Source organism: Microchirus variegatus (assembly GCF_963457635.1).
Source record: "Microchirus variegatus genome assembly, chromosome: 14".
Lineage (NCBI taxonomy): Eukaryota > Metazoa > Chordata > Actinopteri > Pleuronectiformes > Soleidae > Microchirus > Microchirus variegatus.
Genome location: NC_139815.1, coordinates 753625 through 772147, shown reverse-complemented (window position 1 = coordinate 772147; position 18523 = coordinate 753625). Strand labels below are relative to the sequence as shown.

Below are 18523 nucleotides of genomic sequence, written 5' to 3'. Positions count from 1 at the left end.
TGCCTACAGATGTTGTAGTTTCTTCACTTGTGGTTGTAGAGATTTCTGTAGTTGTGGTACTTACAGATGTTGTAGTTGTTTCTTCACTTGTGGTTGTAGGGCTTTCTGTAGTTGTGGTACTTACAGATGTTGTGGTTGTTGGGGTTTCTGTAGTTGTGGTACTTACAGATGTGGTTGTAGGGGTTTCTGTAGTTGTGGTGCTTACAGATGTAGTTTCTTCAGATGTAGTTGTAGGGGTTTCTGTAGTTGTGGTACTGACAGATGTTGTTGTTCCTTCACTTGTGGTTGTAGAGGTTTCTGTAGTTGTGGTACTTACAGATGTAGTTGTTTCTTCACTTGTGGTTGTAGGGCTTTCTGTAGTTGTGGTACTTACAGATGTTGTGGTTGAAGGGGTTTCTGAAGTTGTGGTACTTACAGATGTTGTAGTTGTTTCTTCACTTGTGGTTGTAGGACTTTCTGTAGTTGTGGTACTTACAGATGTTGTAGTTGTAGGGGTTTCTGTAGTTGTGGTACTTACAGATGTGGTTGTAGGGGTTTCTGTAGTTGTGGTGCTTACAGATGTAGTTTCTTCAGATGTAGTTGTAGGGGTTTCTGTAGTTGTGGTACTGACAGATGTTGTTGTTCCTTCACTTGTGGTTGTAGGGCTTTCTGTAGTTGTGGTACTTACAGATGTTGTGGTTGAAGGGGTTTCTGAAGTTGTGGTACTTACAGATGTTGTAGTTGTTTCTTCACTTGTGGTTGTAGGGGTTTCTGTAGTTGTGGTACTTACAGATGTTGTAGTTGTTTCTTCACTTGTGGTTGTAGGGGTTTCTGTAGTTGTGGTGCTTACAGATGTTGTAGTTTCTTCACTTGTGGTTGTAGAGGTTTCTGTAGTTGTGGTACTTACAGATGTTGTGGTTGAAGGGGTTTCTGAAGTTGTGGTACTTACAGATGTTGTAGTTGTTTCTTCACTTGTGGTTGTAGGGGTTTCTGTAGTTGTGGTACTTACAGATGTTGTAGTTGTTTCTTCACTTGTGGTTGTAGGGGTTTCTGTAGTTGTGGTACTTACAGATGTTGTGGTTGAAGGGGTTTCTGAAGTTGTGGTACTTACAGATGTTGTAGTTGTTTCTTCACTTGTGGTTGTAGGGGTTTCTGTAGTTGTGGTGCTTACAGATGTTGTAGTTTCTTCACTTGTGGTTGTAGAGGTTTCTGTAGTTGTGGTACTTACAGATGTTGTGGTTGAAGGGGTTTCTGAAGTTGTGGTACTTACAGATGTTGTAGTTGTTTCTTCACTTGTGGTTGTAGGGGTTTCTGTAGTTGTGGTACTTACAGATGTTGTAGTTGTTTCTTCACTTGTGGTTGTAGGGGTTTCTGTAGTTGTGGTACTTACAGATGTTGTGGTTGAAGGGGTTTCTGAAGTTGTGGTACTTACAGATGTTGTAGTTGTTTCTTCACTTGTGGTTGTAGGGGTTTCTGTAGTTGTGGTGCTTACAGATGTTGTAGTTTCTTCACTTGTGGTTGTAGAGGTTTCTGTAGTTGTGGTACTTACAGATGTTGTGGTTGAAGGGGTTTCTGAAGTTGTGGTACTTACAGATGTTGTAGTTGTTTCTTCGCTTGTGGTTGTAGGGGTTTCTGTAGTTGTGGTGCCTACAGATGTTGTAGTTTCTTCACTTGTGGTTGTAGAGGTTTCTGTAGTTGTGGTACTTACAGATGTTGTGGTTGAAGGGGTTTCTGAAGTTGTGGTACTTACAGATGTTGTAGTTGTTTCTTCACTTGTGGTTGTAGGGGTTTCTGTAGTTGTGGTACTTACAGATGTTGTAGTTGTTTCTTCACTTGTGGTTGTAGGGGTTTCTGTAGTTGTGGTACTTACAGATGTTGTGGTTGAAGGGGTTTCTGAAGTTGTGGTACTTACAGATGTTGTAGTTGTTTCTTCACTTGTGGTTGTAGGGGTTTCTGTAGTTGTGGTACTTACAGATGTTGTAGTTGTTTCTTCACTTGTGGTTGTAGGGGTTTCTGTAGTTGTGGTACTTACAGATGTTGTGGTTGAAGGGGTTTCTGAAGTTGTGGTACTTACAGATGTTGTAGTTGTTTCTTCACTTGTGGTTGTAGGGGTTTCTGTAGTTGTGGTGCTTACAGATGTTGTAGTTTCTTCACTTGTGGTTGTAGAGGTTTCTGTAGTTGTGGTACTTACAGATGTTGTGGTTGAAGGGGTTTCTGAAGTTGTGGTACTTACAGATGTTGTAGTTGTTTCTTCACTTGTGGTTGTAGGGGTTTCTGTAGTTGTGGTGCTTACAGATGTTGTAGTTTCTTCACTTGTGGTTGTAGGGGTTTCTGAAGTTGTGGTACTTACAGATGTTGTAGTTGTTTCTTCACTTGTGGTTGTAGGGCTTTCTGTAGTTGTGGTACTTACAGATGTTGTAGTTGTAGGGGTTTCTGTAGTTGTGGTACTTACAGATGTGGTTGTAGGGGTTTCTGTAGTTGTGGTGCTTACAGATGTAGTTTCTTCAGATGTAGTTGTAGGGGTTTCTGTAGTTGTGGTACTGACAGATGTAGTTTCTTCAGATGTAGTTGTAGGGGTTCCTGTAGTTGTGGTACTTACAGATGTTGTAGTTGTTTCTTCACTTGTGGTTGTAGGGGTTTCTGTAGTTGTGGTGCTTACATATGTTGTAGTTTCTTCACTTGTGGTTGTAGAGGTTTCTGTAGTTGTGGTACTTACAGATGTTGTGGTTGAAGGGGTTTCTGAAGTTGTGGTACTTACAGATGTTGTAGTTGTTTCTTCACTTGTGGTTGTAGGGGTTTCTGTAGTTGTGGTACTTACAGATGTTGTGGTTGAAGGGGTTTCTGTAGTTGTGGTACTTACAGATGTTGTAGTTGTTTCTTCACTTGTAGTTGTAGTGGTTCCTGTAGTAGTTGTGTTACCGATGACAGGTCCTGTAGGTGCGGATGTTGTTGTTCCAGTAACAATAGTGGGTTCTGTAGTTGTACTTACAGATGTTGTTTCTTCACTTGTGGTTGTAGGGCTTTCTGTAGTTGTGGTACTTACAGATGTTGTGGTTGTAGGGGTTTCTGTAGTTGTGGTACTTACAGATGTTGTGGTTGTTGGGGTTTCTGTAGTTGTGGTGCTTACAGATGTTGTGGTTGTTGGGGTTTCTGTAGTTGTGGTACTTACAGATGTTGTAGTTTCTTCACTTGTGGTTGTAGAGGTTTCTGTAGTTGTGGTACTTACAGATGTTGTAGTTGTTTCTTCACTTGTGGTTGTAGGGCTTTCTGTAGTTGTGGTACTTACAGATGTTGTAGTTTCTTCAGATGTAGTTGTAGGGGTTTCTGTAGTTGTGGTACTTACAGATGTTGTGGTTGAAGGGGTTTCTGTAGTTGTGGTACTTACAGATGTTGTGGTACTTACAGATGTTGTAGTTTCTTCACTTGTGGTTGTAGGGCTTTCTGTAGTACTGACAGATGTTGTAGTTGTTTCTTCACTTGTGGTTGTAGGGCTTGCTGTAGTTGTGGTGCTTACAGATGTTGTAGTTTCTTCAGATGTAGTAGGGGTTCCTGTAGTTGTGGTGCTTACAGATGTTGTAGTTGTTTCTTCACTTGTGGTTGTAGGGGTTTCTGTAGTTGTGGTACTTACAGATGTTGTGGTTGTTGGGGTTTCTGTAGTTGTGGTGCTTACAGATGTTGTGGTTGTTGGGGTTTCTGTAGTTGTGGTACTTACAGATGTGGTTGAAGGGGTTTCTGAAGTTGTGGTACTTACAGATGTTGTAGTTTCTTCACTTGTGGTTGTAGAGGTTTCTGTAGTTGTGGTACTTACAGATGTTGTAGTTGTTTCTTCACTTGTGGTTGTAGGGCTTTCTGTAGTTGTGGTACTTACAGATGTTGTAGTTTCTTCAGATGTAGTTGTAGGGGTTTCTGTAGTTGTGGTACTTATAGATGTTGTAGTTGTTTCTTCACTTGTGGTTGTAGGGCTTTCTGTAGTTGTGGTACTTACAGATGTTGTAGTTGTAGGGGTTTCTGTAGTTGTGGTACTTACAGATGTGGTTGTAGGGGTTTCTGTAGTTGTGGTGCTTACAGATGTGGTTGTAGGGGTTTCTGTAGTTGTGGTGCTTACAGATGTAGTTTCTTCAGATGTAGTTGTAGGGGTTTCTGTAGTTGTGGTACTGACAGATGTTGTTGTTCCTTCACTTGTGGTTGTAGAGGTTTCTGTAGTTGTGGTACTTACAGATGTAGTTGTTTCTTCACTTGTGGTTGTAGGGCTTTCTGTAGTTGTGGTACTTACAGATGTTGTGGTTGAAGGGGTTTCTGAAGTTGTGGTACTTATAGATGTAGTAGTTGTTTCTTCACTTGTGGTTGTAGGGCTTTCTGTAGTTGTGGTACTTACAGATGTTGTAGTTGTAGGGGTTTCTGTACTTGTGGTACTTACAGATGTGGTTGTAGGGGTTTCTGTAGTTGTGGTGCTTACAGATGTAGTTTCTTCAGATGTAGTTGTAGGGGTTTCTGTAGTTGTGGTACTGACAGATGTTGTTGTTCCTTCACTTGTGGTTGTAGGGCTTTCTGTAGTTGTGGTACTTACAGATGTTGTGGTTGAAGGGGTTTCTGAAGTTGTGGTACTTACAGATGTTGTAGTTGTTTCTTCACTTGTGGTTGTAGGGGTTTCTGTAGTTGTGGTACTTACAGATGTTGTAGTTGTTTCTTCACTTGTGGTTGTAGGGGTTTCTGTAGTTGTGGTGCTTACAGATGTTGTAGTTTCTTCACTTGTGGTTGTAGAGGTTTCTGTAGTTGTGGTACTTACAGATGTTGTGGTTGAAGGGGTTTCTGAAGTTGTGGTACTTACAGATGTTGTAGTTGTTTCTTCACTTGTGGTTGGAGGGGTTTCTGTAGTTGTGGTACTTACAGATGTTGTAGTTGTTTCTTCACTTGTGGTTGTAGGGGTTTCTGTAGTTGTGGTACTTACAGATGTTGTGGTTGTAGGGGTTTCTGTAGTTGTGGTACTTACAGATGTTGTAGTTGTTTCTTCACTTGTGGTTGTAGGGGTTTCTGTAGTTGTGGTACTTACAGATGTTGTAGTTGTTTCTTCACTTGTGGTTGTAGGGGTTTCTGTAGTTGTGGTACTTACAGATGTTGTTGTTGTTTCTTCACTTGTGGTTGTAGGGGTTTCTGTAGTTGTGGTGCTTACAGATGTTGTAGTTTCTTCACTTGTGGTTGTAGAGGTTTCTGTAGTTGTGGTACTTACAGATGTTGTAGTTGTTTCTTCACTTGTGGTTGTAGGGGTTTCTGTAGTTGTGGTACTTACAGATGTTGTAGTTGTTTCTTCACTTGTGGTTGTAGGGGTTTCTGTAGTTGTGGTGCTTACAGATGTTGTAGTTTCTTCACTTGTGGTTGTAGAGGTTTCTGTAGTTGTGGTACTTACAGATGTTGTGGTTGAAGGGGTTTCTGAAGTTGTGGTACTTACAGATGTTGTAGTTGTTTCTTCACTTGTGGTTGTAGGGGTTTCTGTAGTTGTGGTACTTACAGATGTTGTAGTTGTTTCTTCACTTGTGGTTGTAGGGGCTTCTGTAGTTGTGGTACTTACAGATGTTGTGGTTGAAGGGGTTTCTGAAGTTGTGGTACTTACAGATGTTGTAGTTGTTTCTTCACTTGTTGTTGTAGGGGTTTCTGTAGTTGTGGTACTTACAGATGTTGTGGTTGAAGGGGTTTCTGAAGTTGTGGTACTTACAGATGTTGTAGTTGTTTCTTCACTTGTGGTTGTAGGGGTTTCTGTAGTTGTGGTACTTACAGATGTTGTAGTTGTTTCTTCACTTGTGGTTGTAGGGGTTTCTGTAGTTGTGGTACTTACAGATGTTGTGGTTGAAGGGGTTTCTGAAGTTGTGGTACTTACAGATGTTGTAGTTTCTTCACTTGTGGTTGTAGAGGTTTCTGTTGTTGTGGTACTTACAGATGTTGTAGTTGTTTCTTCACTTGTGGTTGTAGGGCTTTCTGTAGTTGTGGTACTTACAGATGTTGTGGTTGTTTCTTCACTTGTGGTTGTAGGAGTAGTTGTGCTGCTGAATGTAAAGGGTGATGTAGTGGTTGGCGCTTGGGTTGAGCAAGGGGTTACCGTGCTAGTTACAGTTCCATTGGCAGCACAGTCCACTGTCATGCAGTTTCCAAGTCCATCATTGGTGTCATAGATGTTGTCCCCATAATTATAGTACTTTCCATCAAAGAAGCATTTACAATCTGCAGAAGAATAGTATCATGTTTTTAATTGTATTTTTTAGTGACTGTATGTTTGTCTGTGCAAAAAAAAGGTGTACTTACATTGCACATTGTAGTCGCACCCTATTCCAGAAGTAGTACATGAGCTTGAAACAGAGATACATTATGGTCACTTTGTGCAGAAAATCGGTGAAACAGGTGAAAATTCAAGCATTTGCATGTCATGCTTAAAATACAGTTATTTCCTTTTCAGATGGGGTTGTCAATATATGGATATTATGTCCATTTATCGTGACTCGAGACAAGATCTGGGCTGAATTTTTTGATATCATGTCGTGATAGTCATATAAGTATTTTTTATTTTTTTTATTTGCGATGACCTTTCCTGTTTTTAAAGGCTCTTGCATTGATACATCATATTTATTGAATACTTTTTTGAAATACACTAAATATTATTATTTTAATTAAAATAAAACATTTTTAAGCATAATTATTTGTGTTAAAGCAGAGTATATGTCATTGTTTCTAATACACGTAAATATCCTTCATTTAACATTAAAACAAAGTAATAAGTAAAGAAATATACCAGGAAGTGCTGCTCGTGAATTCCTTTTTTTCCTTTGAATTCTACGCTTCTTAAATGTGAATATTTTAAAACGTAATCATTTTTTCATTCCAAATGAAAGGAAATAGTAAGTGTATTTTAAGATCATGTCATGCAGTAGATTATATTTTATTTTACAGTATATTTATAGTGTATTGTCACTATCCTTTGAGAAGTGCAAACCTTTTATTCAGAGAAACAACCTGTTTATATCCACATATATATCCTATATCAGGATATAATATAGACTCAAAATATACACAGATTGTTTAGAAGACGTCAACCAACCCTTATTTAATATAATTCCTGCTTTAGTTCTTTGTCTTTGTAGTGTAAGAAACAATGACATTGACTATATCTACAACCACAAATAATTAGGCTTAAAATTAAAGAAGTGTTATTAAGTGATCTTTTTTCTTTTTTCCAAAAATGTATATTTTTTGGTATTTTTTAGGCAGTGTAGCAAATATACAATGTCATGTTATGAAGTAGAAAGCCATATAAAATGCTCTCCATGTACTAACATCTTGTTGGAACTGTTTTATTGGTGTTCCAAACTGGTCTTGGACAGACTTGTCGCGTGCTCGCTGCATTTTGCATGCGTCATCACAACATCCTGTTTCAGTCACTTTGTCTAAGACCTGCTTGTCTCATGTCACCATATATAGATATAATATAAATATGTAACCAGACCTAACCAGAACAGTGAGCGTCCAAATGCTCTTATTGCTCAGCATTAATGTGAAGTATGTGAGACATACCAAGAATAGCAGTTGTCTGATGAAACTTTATCTCCGAGGTTGTAATGGTTGCCTTTGTCATCATAGCAACCACACTCTTCCACGGGAACACACTTCATGATGTCTTCGTTGAAGTAGGGTCGGCTTGCAGGACACAGTGGATAGCAGCCTGCAAATACAACATGCATAAATATTACTTAAGTAATTGGCCAGTGAATCTTAAGACAAGCCATGCAATGGTCACATTTAAAAGTAAAATAAATCAACATAAATAAAAAAGTGGTAGTGCCCTCTCATCTGCCTCATCTGGTGCAGACAAACAACCCTTTTTTCCCTTCTCCATCTACTGCGCTCTGCGCTTCTCTGTCCCCAAGTGGTCTCTCCGTATCCAAAGCAGATTGGATCATTTACTCTACATACTATACTTTATATTTTGTTTATAATGTGAGTTATTTACAGTGCAATGTAAAAAAAATGTAACTTTTTTTAAAGTTATTTACAGTGTTTGCTTTTTATTTATATTGTCTTATAATGTGGGTTCTCTACAATTTATTTTTTACTAAGTTTGTATAGGTTTCTTTTTAAAAGTGATTTACATTTATACATTTATATTTTCACATACTTTATTTATCTCTCCGTTTCTACAACAATATAAAGAGAAAATTTGAATTTTTCTGGCATAATTACGAATGGTAATTAATCGTGATTAATCGTGATTAAAAATTTGAATCTTTTGACAGCCCTAATATATGTATATATATATATATATATGTATGTATATATATATACATACATATATATATATGTATATATATGTATATATGTGTATATGTGTATATATATGTATATATGTATATATATATGTATATGTATATATATATATGTATATATATATGTATATATATATGTATGTATATATATATGTATGTATATATATGTATATATGTATGTATATATACATATATATGTATATATATGTATGTATATATACATATATATGTATATATATGTATGTATATATATGTATGTATATATATATATGTATGTATATATATGTATGTATATATATATATGTATATATATGTATGTATATATATGTATGTATATATATATATGTATATATATGTATGTATATACATATATGTATGTATATATATATGTATATATATGTATGTATATACATATATGTATGTATGTATATATACATATATATGTATATATATGTATATGTATATATATGTATGTATATACATATATGTATGTATATATATATATATGTATATATATGTATGTATATACATATATGTATGTATATATATATATATGTATATATGTATGTATATACATATATGTATGTATATATATGTATATGTATGTATATATGTTTGTATATACATATATGTATGTATATATATGTATATGTATGTATATATGTTTGTATATATATATATGTATATATGTATATATATATGTATATGTATATATATATATATATATACACATACTGTATATATATATATATATATATATATACACACTGTATAAATATATATATATATATATACAGTATATATATAGCGCAGGGGCGGTGCACAGAAATAAAAGGCCATTTGTCTGCACCAGATGAGGCAGATGAGAGGGCACTACCACTTTTATAAATATGTTGCTTTATTTTACTTTTAAATGTAACCATTGCATGGCTTGTTTTAAGATTAACTGGCCGATTACTTAATTAATATTTAACTTAAGTGAAAAAATGTATATTATTTATTTAATTTCAAGAGAGTCTTTTTGTAAGACTCTATAGGTGGTGTTTAACTATTGTTAATAAATGTCTTACAATAACACATAATAGTCATAATTAAAACATTTACAGCCGTGGGCCGCCGGTGGGCCAGAGAGGTACCACCAGGCTTAGCAGGTTTTCTGGGGGAAACCCTGATATATATATATATATATATATATATATACAGTATATATATATGACAGGACTTAAATTGGTCTACGGATAAAAACAACCCTATTCCAGATATAATCTTTTCTATACCTGGTCGTCCTCTCTAGCCACACGTATGAATGACTTATTACCTTCCAGGCCAGAGATGAGGTCGGAACACTCTCCTGATGGATTTCTACATGTTTTCATGCAGTCAGCTCCGCAAGGTCTGTAGTGCCACTCGCAACCATCAGGATCGTTGTAGTAGTCACAGAAAACAGCTGCAAGACAAAGGCGAGCATTTGCAAGGGTTACAAAAGACAAAATCTCATGATTTAAATTAAGATGCTACAAAACGATTCAAGGATCACACGCATACTACTTATCCCATTGAATTAGCATCAGACACTTTTGTAGTCACATTAATCAGGTCTGTGCAACATATGGATATTATATCTGTGTATCATGACATGAGACAAGATCTGGACTTTTCCCACTTAAGTGCTTAATCAATTAGAAAACACATGAAACCGGCACAAAATTAGAAAAAAAAAAGTCACCTAATCACACTCATGACAAAACTTCACCATCCCTCTGTAGGTTTGAATGAATCAGTTCTTTTTTATTTGCAAACCTCGACTTACAGTCAAGTCTAAATGAAATGTATGAATATTTGACTAAACAAAACTATATGGTTTTGTGGAACTTACGGCATATGGTTGGAGTTCTCCATTTAATGCAGGCCCCGGCCTCAGTACAAGCTTTAGCATAGGCAGCCACAGCAGAGCAGAAACATTCACAGTCTCCACCGCTATCACAGGCACAGGTGTCTCTCACACAAGAGTCCATGTATGGACCAGGATCCACCTGGAATACACAACAATTTATTTATTTATAAGTATTTCTAATACCGGTGTGATGGTAGTCTTAGGTCATAGTTTAACCAGAATCATAATCTTATGGATGGTCCCAGCACCACAACTAATGATTGTTTTCATAGTTGCTTCAGTTGTAAATTATTAACTCGATTTCTCAAATCACCAAAACCATTCACTTATCATGATCGTTACAGCCCGAAACACGATACAGAACAAGATGTTTTATCACTGATTGCATAAATAAAATTGATAACTACATTAATAGTTTTTCCAAGTTTGTGTGATTTTTCAGCTTCCTAAATGTGAATATTTTCTAGTTTCTGTGATTTTTCAGCTTCTTAAATGTGAATATTTTCATGTTTCTGTGATTTTTCAGCTTCTTAAATGTGAATATTTTCTAGTTTCTGTCATTTTTCAGCTTCTTAAATGTGAATATTTTCTAGTTTCTGTGATTTTTCAGCTTCTTAAATGTGAATATTTTCTAGTTTCTGTGATTTTTCAGCTTCTTAAATGTGAATATTTTCTGGTTTCTGCGATTTTTCAGCTTCTTAAATGTGAATATTTTCTAGTTTCTGCGATTTTTCAGCTTCTTAAATGTGAATATTTTCTAGTTTCTGCGATTTTTCAGCTTCTTAAATGTGAATATTTTCATGTTTCTGCGATTTTTCAGCTTCTTAAATGTGAATATTTTCTCGTTTCTGTGATTTTTCTGCTTCTTAAATGTGAATATTTTCTAGTTTCTGCGATTTTTCAGCTTCTAAAATGTGAATATTTTCTCGTTTCTGTGATTTTTCTGCTTCTTAAATGTGAATATTTTCTAGTTTCTGTCATTTTTCAGCTTCTTAAATGTTAATATTTTCTAGTTTCTGTCATTTTTCTGCTTCTTAAATGTGATTTTTTTTCTGTTTTTTTTAGTTTTCAGCTTCTTAAATGTGAATATTTTCTAGTTTCTGTGAATTTCAGCTTCTTAAATGTGATATTTTCTGGTTTCTTTGAGTTTTCAGCTTCTTAAATGTGAATATTTTCTAGTTTCTGTGATTTTTCAACTTCTTAAATGTGATTTTTTTCTAGTTTCTGTCATTTTTCTGCTTCTTAAATGTGATTTTTTTTCTGTTTTTTTTAGTTTTCAGCTTCTTAAATGTGAATATTTTCTAGTTTCTGTGAATTTCAGCTTCTTAAATGTGATATTTTCTGGTTTTTTTTAGTTTTCAGCTTCTTAAATGTGAATATTTTCTAGTTTCTGTGATTTTCAGCTTCTCACATTAACTCAACACACTGTGAACCCTGCATTTTCACTAGCTTTCACATGTTGGAATATTATTTTTTTTTATTTAGAGTGAATGTGTTGAAATGGGCATATTCCATGACATTGCTTGTATAAATATTATTAATGAATGTGTACATCCATTGTGAGATTGTTTATTAGTTATATACTGTATATATTACCAGTGAATGACACTCCTTGAAGGCCATGCTGGTGATGATGCTACATTTCCTCTTGGACCAGGTTGCCCGATATGGATTGGAGATACAGGGATCAGCGATGACTTCAGCGTTGGGGCAGGAGGATGACGACCTCCAGCTGTTACCGAATTGCACAACATCTGTCACCGTCTCCATGTTGCGCGTGGTGAGGTCATTCTTACTGTTGCCATCGTAGTTTCCACACATGCCACAGACTTTGCCCTAAATTGGAGGAACCAAGTCACAGGATTGACAGTTTTATGATGGGGCCGATGAAGTGATGCTTTGTTGTACACACACACACACACACACTACTCGACTCAACATGTTGTTTTCCATGACTTTATAGCTCGTCCTCTAAGTGGGTGGAGTCACGTCAAGACTGCGTGAAAGTGGCATGAAGTGGTTTGATACGCGACACAAACACACAAACTAGAGTATAAGTATGAGTAGATTTTGGAACTAAAAGTAGATTTTCTAATTATAAGTCGTTTTAACTGATCGACAGCTGGACATTGTTGGCTTTGATTCTTGTGTCATGACTCTTCAGTGATGACACCCTGACTGGGATTTGGAACTATAAGTAGATTTTGGAATTCAAAGCAGATTTTGGAATTCTAAGTATGATTTGAAACTATAAGTATAACTATAAACTGTAACTATAAGTCTTTTTAACCGATCTACAGTTGGACATTGTTGGCTTCGATTCTTGTGTCGAACGTTGCGCTCATGACTCTTCAGTGATGACACTCTGACCAATCAGTGGCCAATACCAAAACTTGACGTCACGTTTTGGTATTGGCTGAACATGTTCTTAAGAAATGTTAGACAAAGGGTGCTTTCACACCTACAGCATGCACCAACACATTTGGTGCGCACCAAATGCTGTGGTTCGGTTCGTTTGCGTGGGTTTGAATGTAATCTCGGTCCTTTGGGTCAGGTCTCAGACCGCATTATCTGCCCTACTTTGGTACAGTTCCTCTGGTGTGAAAGCAACCAAACCAAATGGGACGAAACGGTCTAGTTTAATGCATTATGGGTATGAGATATGGGATAAACCCGGATTTTTAGAACCTCAGCGGCGCGGTTTTGCGCCATTCTCTGCCCAGCTTCAATCAGCCATATTCAGTGAGCCAGTGATCAACTCCAGTGACCGCCCGGTGGAAATCGGGGGATTAGTCTGGTTCCGGTGCCGATGGTCTTCACGGTCTATTTTGGTTCATTTGGAACTATGCATATGTGAAAGCAAACCGTACCCACGTCTGTTTGCTACATTGTAACTTTTTTCTGACTGGTGCGGACCAAAGCAATTGAAATCTTTTGTTAAATGGCCTAACCATGATGTGATGTGATTTATTTAAATGACCAGTACGTCTCCTGATAATCAGCCAGACTGAAATCATCCAGTTTAACCAATAGCCTCAATAACACGTAGACTTCATATCTTACCTCATAGCTTGAGCTGAGTTTAATAAAAAGACTGGTCTTCTTGTCCCAAATGAGCACCAATCCTGTTTTGATCGTCACCACCAGGTAAAGACCACTCGTGTAGATTTTAGATGGTGGCACTTCGCTCTTTCCCTTGACCACATGGAACTTCTCATCTTTAAGACGGTATTCAGAACCCTGTGAGAAATCCACATGCATATATAATATTTGTCAGGTGGAGCAGACAGTCACATGTTCAGTTTCAATATTTCTCTTTGAGTTAAAACTGTGGTAGTCGGTTCCACTGAATGTGAACATCACTTTGCTTTGGTGAACCAAACAACCTTGGTAATAAGGCACTACATGCACGTGTGTTTGTTATTGTTTACCGCCAGGAAGATCTTGATGCTCCTGGAGCAGGTGACTCCTGTGGTTCCACATGGAACATTCTCACTGAGAATTGTGAAGCTTCCGTTCATACCGCAGCCGTCCTGAGTGAAGCACAGATGCACCATGCAGTTACAGGACACCATCGTTTACGGTCAGTGTGTTTACATTGTATTACTATATGAAAAATGTATGGATTATTTTGGTTTGAAAAGGAAAGCCTGTACTTGCTGTTGCGCAGACGTTTTTGAAACATTATTAACGTTTACATTATCAGGAAAGATTATCTCAATTTGTATAAAAACTGCAGGATTTAATATAGAAGTAAAAAAGAGAATGACAATTCTTATAAATTCAGAAAAGTAGAACTGAAATGCAATTTGTTCCTAGGAAGTTATCTCAAAAAACAGAAAACAAAAACTGAAGAAATGATACATATATACTGTATATATTTACATACATGTATATACATACATGTATACTAAGAATGTATGAATACGAAAAAATTATCTAAACGTCCAAACCCCCAAACAAAATGTAATAAATTTAAAAAAGTACTTTTCTGTAGATTTCTGATCAACTGAGTTGATGATGATGATGATGGTGTTTGATTTGAAGTGAAGGTTGAGAGGGTTTGGTCACGTGCAGAGGAGAGACAGAAGTACACACTAAGAAGTCACATTACCTCCGCCAGTGTGTATTCACACTGTCCGTTGAAGTCGAACCTCTTGTCGTCAAATGTGATGTAATGACCGTCACCATAGATGCCACACACAGAATCACAAACTTTCTCAGTGCAGGTGAACTTCCTGTTTTTGCAGGAGCTGTGGAGACAAACAAACAAACACCATGTGTCACGTTTTTTACTTTTTACTATATAAATCTCTGCTCTGAGGAACTGTCTCTAGATTTATATTTAAATTCCCTCTGCGCCGTTTTTGTTGTCGTAGTTATTAGGGCTGCAAGGATCATTCGATCTATCGATTATTTATATAATATGTTTCTGAGTCATTTCTTGCTATTTCTACCACATAATTCCTCAACTGTATATACATATATATGTGTGTATATACGTATGTGAATAGATATATGTGTGTATATATATTTATCTTTATATGTAATATATATATATATATGTTGTATATTTTATATCCTCACACATGTCGCATACATTACGTTACTCCCCGAGACGCAAGAAGAAAGCAAATATATCTTTTTACTAAGGAAAAATGACAAAAATAGTAACGCACACTCTCTTGGATAAGTAACTTTAATCTGATTACTGGTTTGGAAATAGTAGCGCGTCAGATTAGTCGTATTAGAGTAATGCGTCACTGGCGTCACTAAGATTGGTCACATGACCATGTATATAAAACAACAGCACAAACCAGGTGTTACAGCCCACAGTCAGCGTCTCTCCTGGACTGTAGAGCTTTCCGTTGTGGGAACACGGACAGTCGCTCTCTCTAATACATCCACCGCTTCCGTCCAACACCATACCGTCTGGGCACATGCAGCCTGGAGTACAGCTTTGACTGACCTGAACCCAAACACACACACGGAGAAGCAAGTCAGACAAACACATTTGATAAAGTGAAGATTTCCAGGGGTCAAAGGTCCCTTTTTTTAACAGTAAAATGTAACCAAATATATAAGCCACGCAGGAGTGAAGAAATTAAAAGAAATAAAAAAACGTAATAACAGGGGGTGAATACATGTCCCAGGTGGGTTTCAAAGAGCAACTCCCTCACCAGCTTGGGGCGACATGTGATTGAGGTGAATTTCCTGTCCAAGTCCCTCCCAGGCCATGAATAATACATTCTAAATAATATTATATTTAATGTGTGATTCCGAAAATCAGGAAACATTCTCCTGAGCAGTTATCGTTCTGTCTCAATTTCCAGATGATCTTTATGAAACACGATGTCAGTTTTGTAAATTATCTTCACTCTTAAGAGGAAAATAGACAATTACAACACAAGATATTACACAGTAAAGTTAATAAACAATGAACACAAACAAAGTTTTATAGTTTTTATGGGTTAGGGTTAGGATTTAATATTTAGTATCATTTTTTGTTTTCATTAAACAGTTCTATTTTATCAGATAGAGGAAAAAATAAAATTGGCTCAATATGTGTGTCTGTCCGTGTGTGTGTGTGTTGAGCTGCTGTACTCACACACTCCATTTCCAGGGTGCCGCAGCTTTTCTGACACTCGATCCCACTGTCCTCAGGTTCAGAGCAGTTTAATAAAGTCATTGGGGCGGCGCATGAGGCTGCATGAAGAAACATAAACATAAAACACAATCATCCTGGACTAAAGTAGACAAGTCTGTGAAAATAAGAGGATTGTGACTGACACCTCTCGTAACAACAGTTAATTCAAAGATGAAAAGAGATCTTTATGAATAAAGGTCCGTATGTTCAAACCTACATAGAGGTCCTCCAGTGCAGCTGAGAACTCCTTGATTGCAGAGGCTGTGAGAACAAGAGTAAGAGTCGTCATGGTTCAGTGTTACGACTGCAGAACGTATGTTGTGCCCTCACTGGGGTTGCAAAAGTTACCGCAAATTAAATGGACATTTTGGATCATTTCAAGAAATCTGAAAATACAATTTCCAGGGCTGTAGAGAAGTGATTGATGACTTTGACCCTTATGTCAGCGCTTCTCGGTTATTTTCTGTTATGCCCCCCTTAGGATGAGGAAAACATTTCGCAGCCCCCCCCTACTCTACCCCGCGGTATAAATAGTATACTTTGTCTATAAAATGGTTATAAGTACACCTCTGCATAACATTGTATGCTTATTAACATTAAATAAAACAAAATATAGATCAACTTACAACAAAGAATAACAAAGAATAGTGGGGGGGCCCCCCTGTTCTTTGTGTACTCACCATGTGTTGTTGTCCACGCTGTAAGTCTCTCCAGGAGATATCGTTGTGTCTTTATCGTAGCAGGGACAAGTGCTCTTGATCACACAATTCCCTTCTTCGTTTAAGTACTTTCCCTCGGGGCAGCCACAGCCGTCCACTACGGCGTGTTTGACCCCGCAGGCGTAGTCGTGCTGACTCAGGGATTGGCAGGTACGTTTGCAGGTGGTCATGTTGTAGCTGTACACCAGTCCCGCCGTCTCACAGGTCTTGAACTTATCTGGAAGGCGAGAGAAGAGTTCTTATTACTGTCATGTGTCTCAGTGTTTCCCTGGGTCAGGGACACTGCACTGTAAAATAAAATATTATTATGGTCTGTATTACGTGATCTTAAAATACACTTATGACCTGCTTTATTTCTTTACATTAATAATTTCGTCCTCGACTGTATGTACATACACTACCGTTCAAAAGTTTGGGGTCACTTATGAAATGTCCTTATTTTTGAAGAAAGATTTCTGAGGAAAATGAATATAACATTAAATGAATCATAAATACACTCTATACATTGTTAATGTGGTAAACGACTATTCTAGCTGCAAACGTCTGGTTTTTAATGGAATATGTACATAGGTGTATAGAGGCACATTTACAGTGTTCTAATGGTACATTGTGTTTGCTAATCGTGTTAGAAGACTATTGGATGATTAGAAAACCCTTGTGCAATGATGTTAGCACAGCTGAAAACAGTTCTGCTGGTTCTTTGACAATAGGGCAAAATTATTATATTGAATAATATCATTATTTCTAATCTTGTCAATGTATTGACTATATTTTCTATTCATTTTGCAACTCTTTTTATGAATAAAAGTGTGACTTTCAATGGAAAACACAAAAAAATTGTATCGTGCCCTCAAACTTTTGAACGGTAGTGTATGTTTTAAACGACACGCAGAAAAATGAAGTTTATATTCATTGACCAGACATCTCTGTGTCACAGACACAGCTGTAAACTAGTTGCTATGTTTGCGGGAAACACAGAAGTTAGGTGACGGTGGCAGATGTCACACACGGGTCCTCTGCGTCATGCTCACCACAGATGGTCGACCTCCAGTCGGTCAGGTGGACTCCTATCTCTGAACACGCCAGGACATACGCGGAGACTGCGGCACACATGCAGGTCTCACTTTGATCACAGCTGCAGCTGTCGTACATGCAGTTCTGTGGGGACACATCATGGACATGGACACATGAAGGACGGTCCTGTTCGCTTACATTCACAGATGCATTCCGATCTTTTAAGAAAATGACTGGAAATGTGTTTTATTTGTATTTTTTTATTTAACCTTTATTCAACCAGATACCAACTTGATTATTTGATGAATGTGCCGTTTATGCGACTTACGTCAAAGTAGGATGTGGGACTGATGAAATCATGGCATGGAGCAAACTTTCCTGTGGACTCCATCAGTTTGGAGCACCAGTATTTGGCGTAACTCTCTGAGACACACAAACACGGAAAGAAAGGAAATGGTTACAAAACTTTATGAAGCTAAAAATGAAAAGGTAATTTGCGGGGGAAATGGTGGTGAAAAGCTGTACCTTTGCTGATGCCCTGGGAACATGGGTGGACCAGACGAGTGAAGATGTCGGGGCAGGTGCCTTTGTTTTTCAGTGTGTTGACAAAAGCTGAGGTGGTTCCCTCCACCAGTCCACTGCTCACCTTGAAGTCATCGCTCTCTTTGTTGTTGAAGTTCCCGCACAGTCCTGTCACACGAGAGATATTAAAGTGGACATGTTTGATCGTCACAAATAGGGATGCACCGATCCACTTTTTTTCACTTCCGATCCGATACCTGAATCTGCTGATACCGATACTATTCCGATATGGATGCTCTGTTTGGTTTAATATTATGATCATCATTGTTGACTCCTTTATACAGGCAAGTATGATATGTACGACTTTTACAGCGACTTTTTCTTATTTTTAAAACAATGAGCTGATTTTCCTGGTTAACTCCTGGTCAATAATGCTCGCTCG

The 18523-nt window shown here is 37.3% G+C and overlaps 1 protein-coding gene across 1 annotated transcript in view; it reads right to left on the bottom strand.

Annotated features, from left to right (window-relative positions):
- The window catches only part of LOC310936844 (mucin-5B), a gene marked incomplete at its 5' end in the record, with an annotated part of 51829 nt that overhangs the window by 19299 nt on the left and 14007 nt on the right, over positions 1–18523 (bottom strand). Inside the window, 16 exons of the mRNA XM_083900999.1 lie at positions 6071–6192; positions 6274–6317; positions 7537–7684; positions 9604–9732; positions 10162–10318; positions 11776–12015; positions 13243–13419; positions 13611–13712; positions 14294–14432; positions 14997–15148; positions 15788–15885; positions 16044–16087; positions 16507–16762; positions 17577–17703; positions 17888–17982; positions 18085–18249. Of these exons, the coding sequence (XP_083757125.1) occupies positions 6071–6192; positions 6274–6317; positions 7537–7684; positions 9604–9732; positions 10162–10318; positions 11776–12015; positions 13243–13419; positions 13611–13712; positions 14294–14432; positions 14997–15148; positions 15788–15885; positions 16044–16087; positions 16507–16762; positions 17577–17703; positions 17888–17982; positions 18085–18249 (2195 nt within the window). The remainder of the gene's footprint in view (positions 1–6070; positions 6193–6273; positions 6318–7536; positions 7685–9603; positions 9733–10161; positions 10319–11775; positions 12016–13242; positions 13420–13610; positions 13713–14293; positions 14433–14996; positions 15149–15787; positions 15886–16043; positions 16088–16506; positions 16763–17576; positions 17704–17887; positions 17983–18084; positions 18250–18523) is intronic.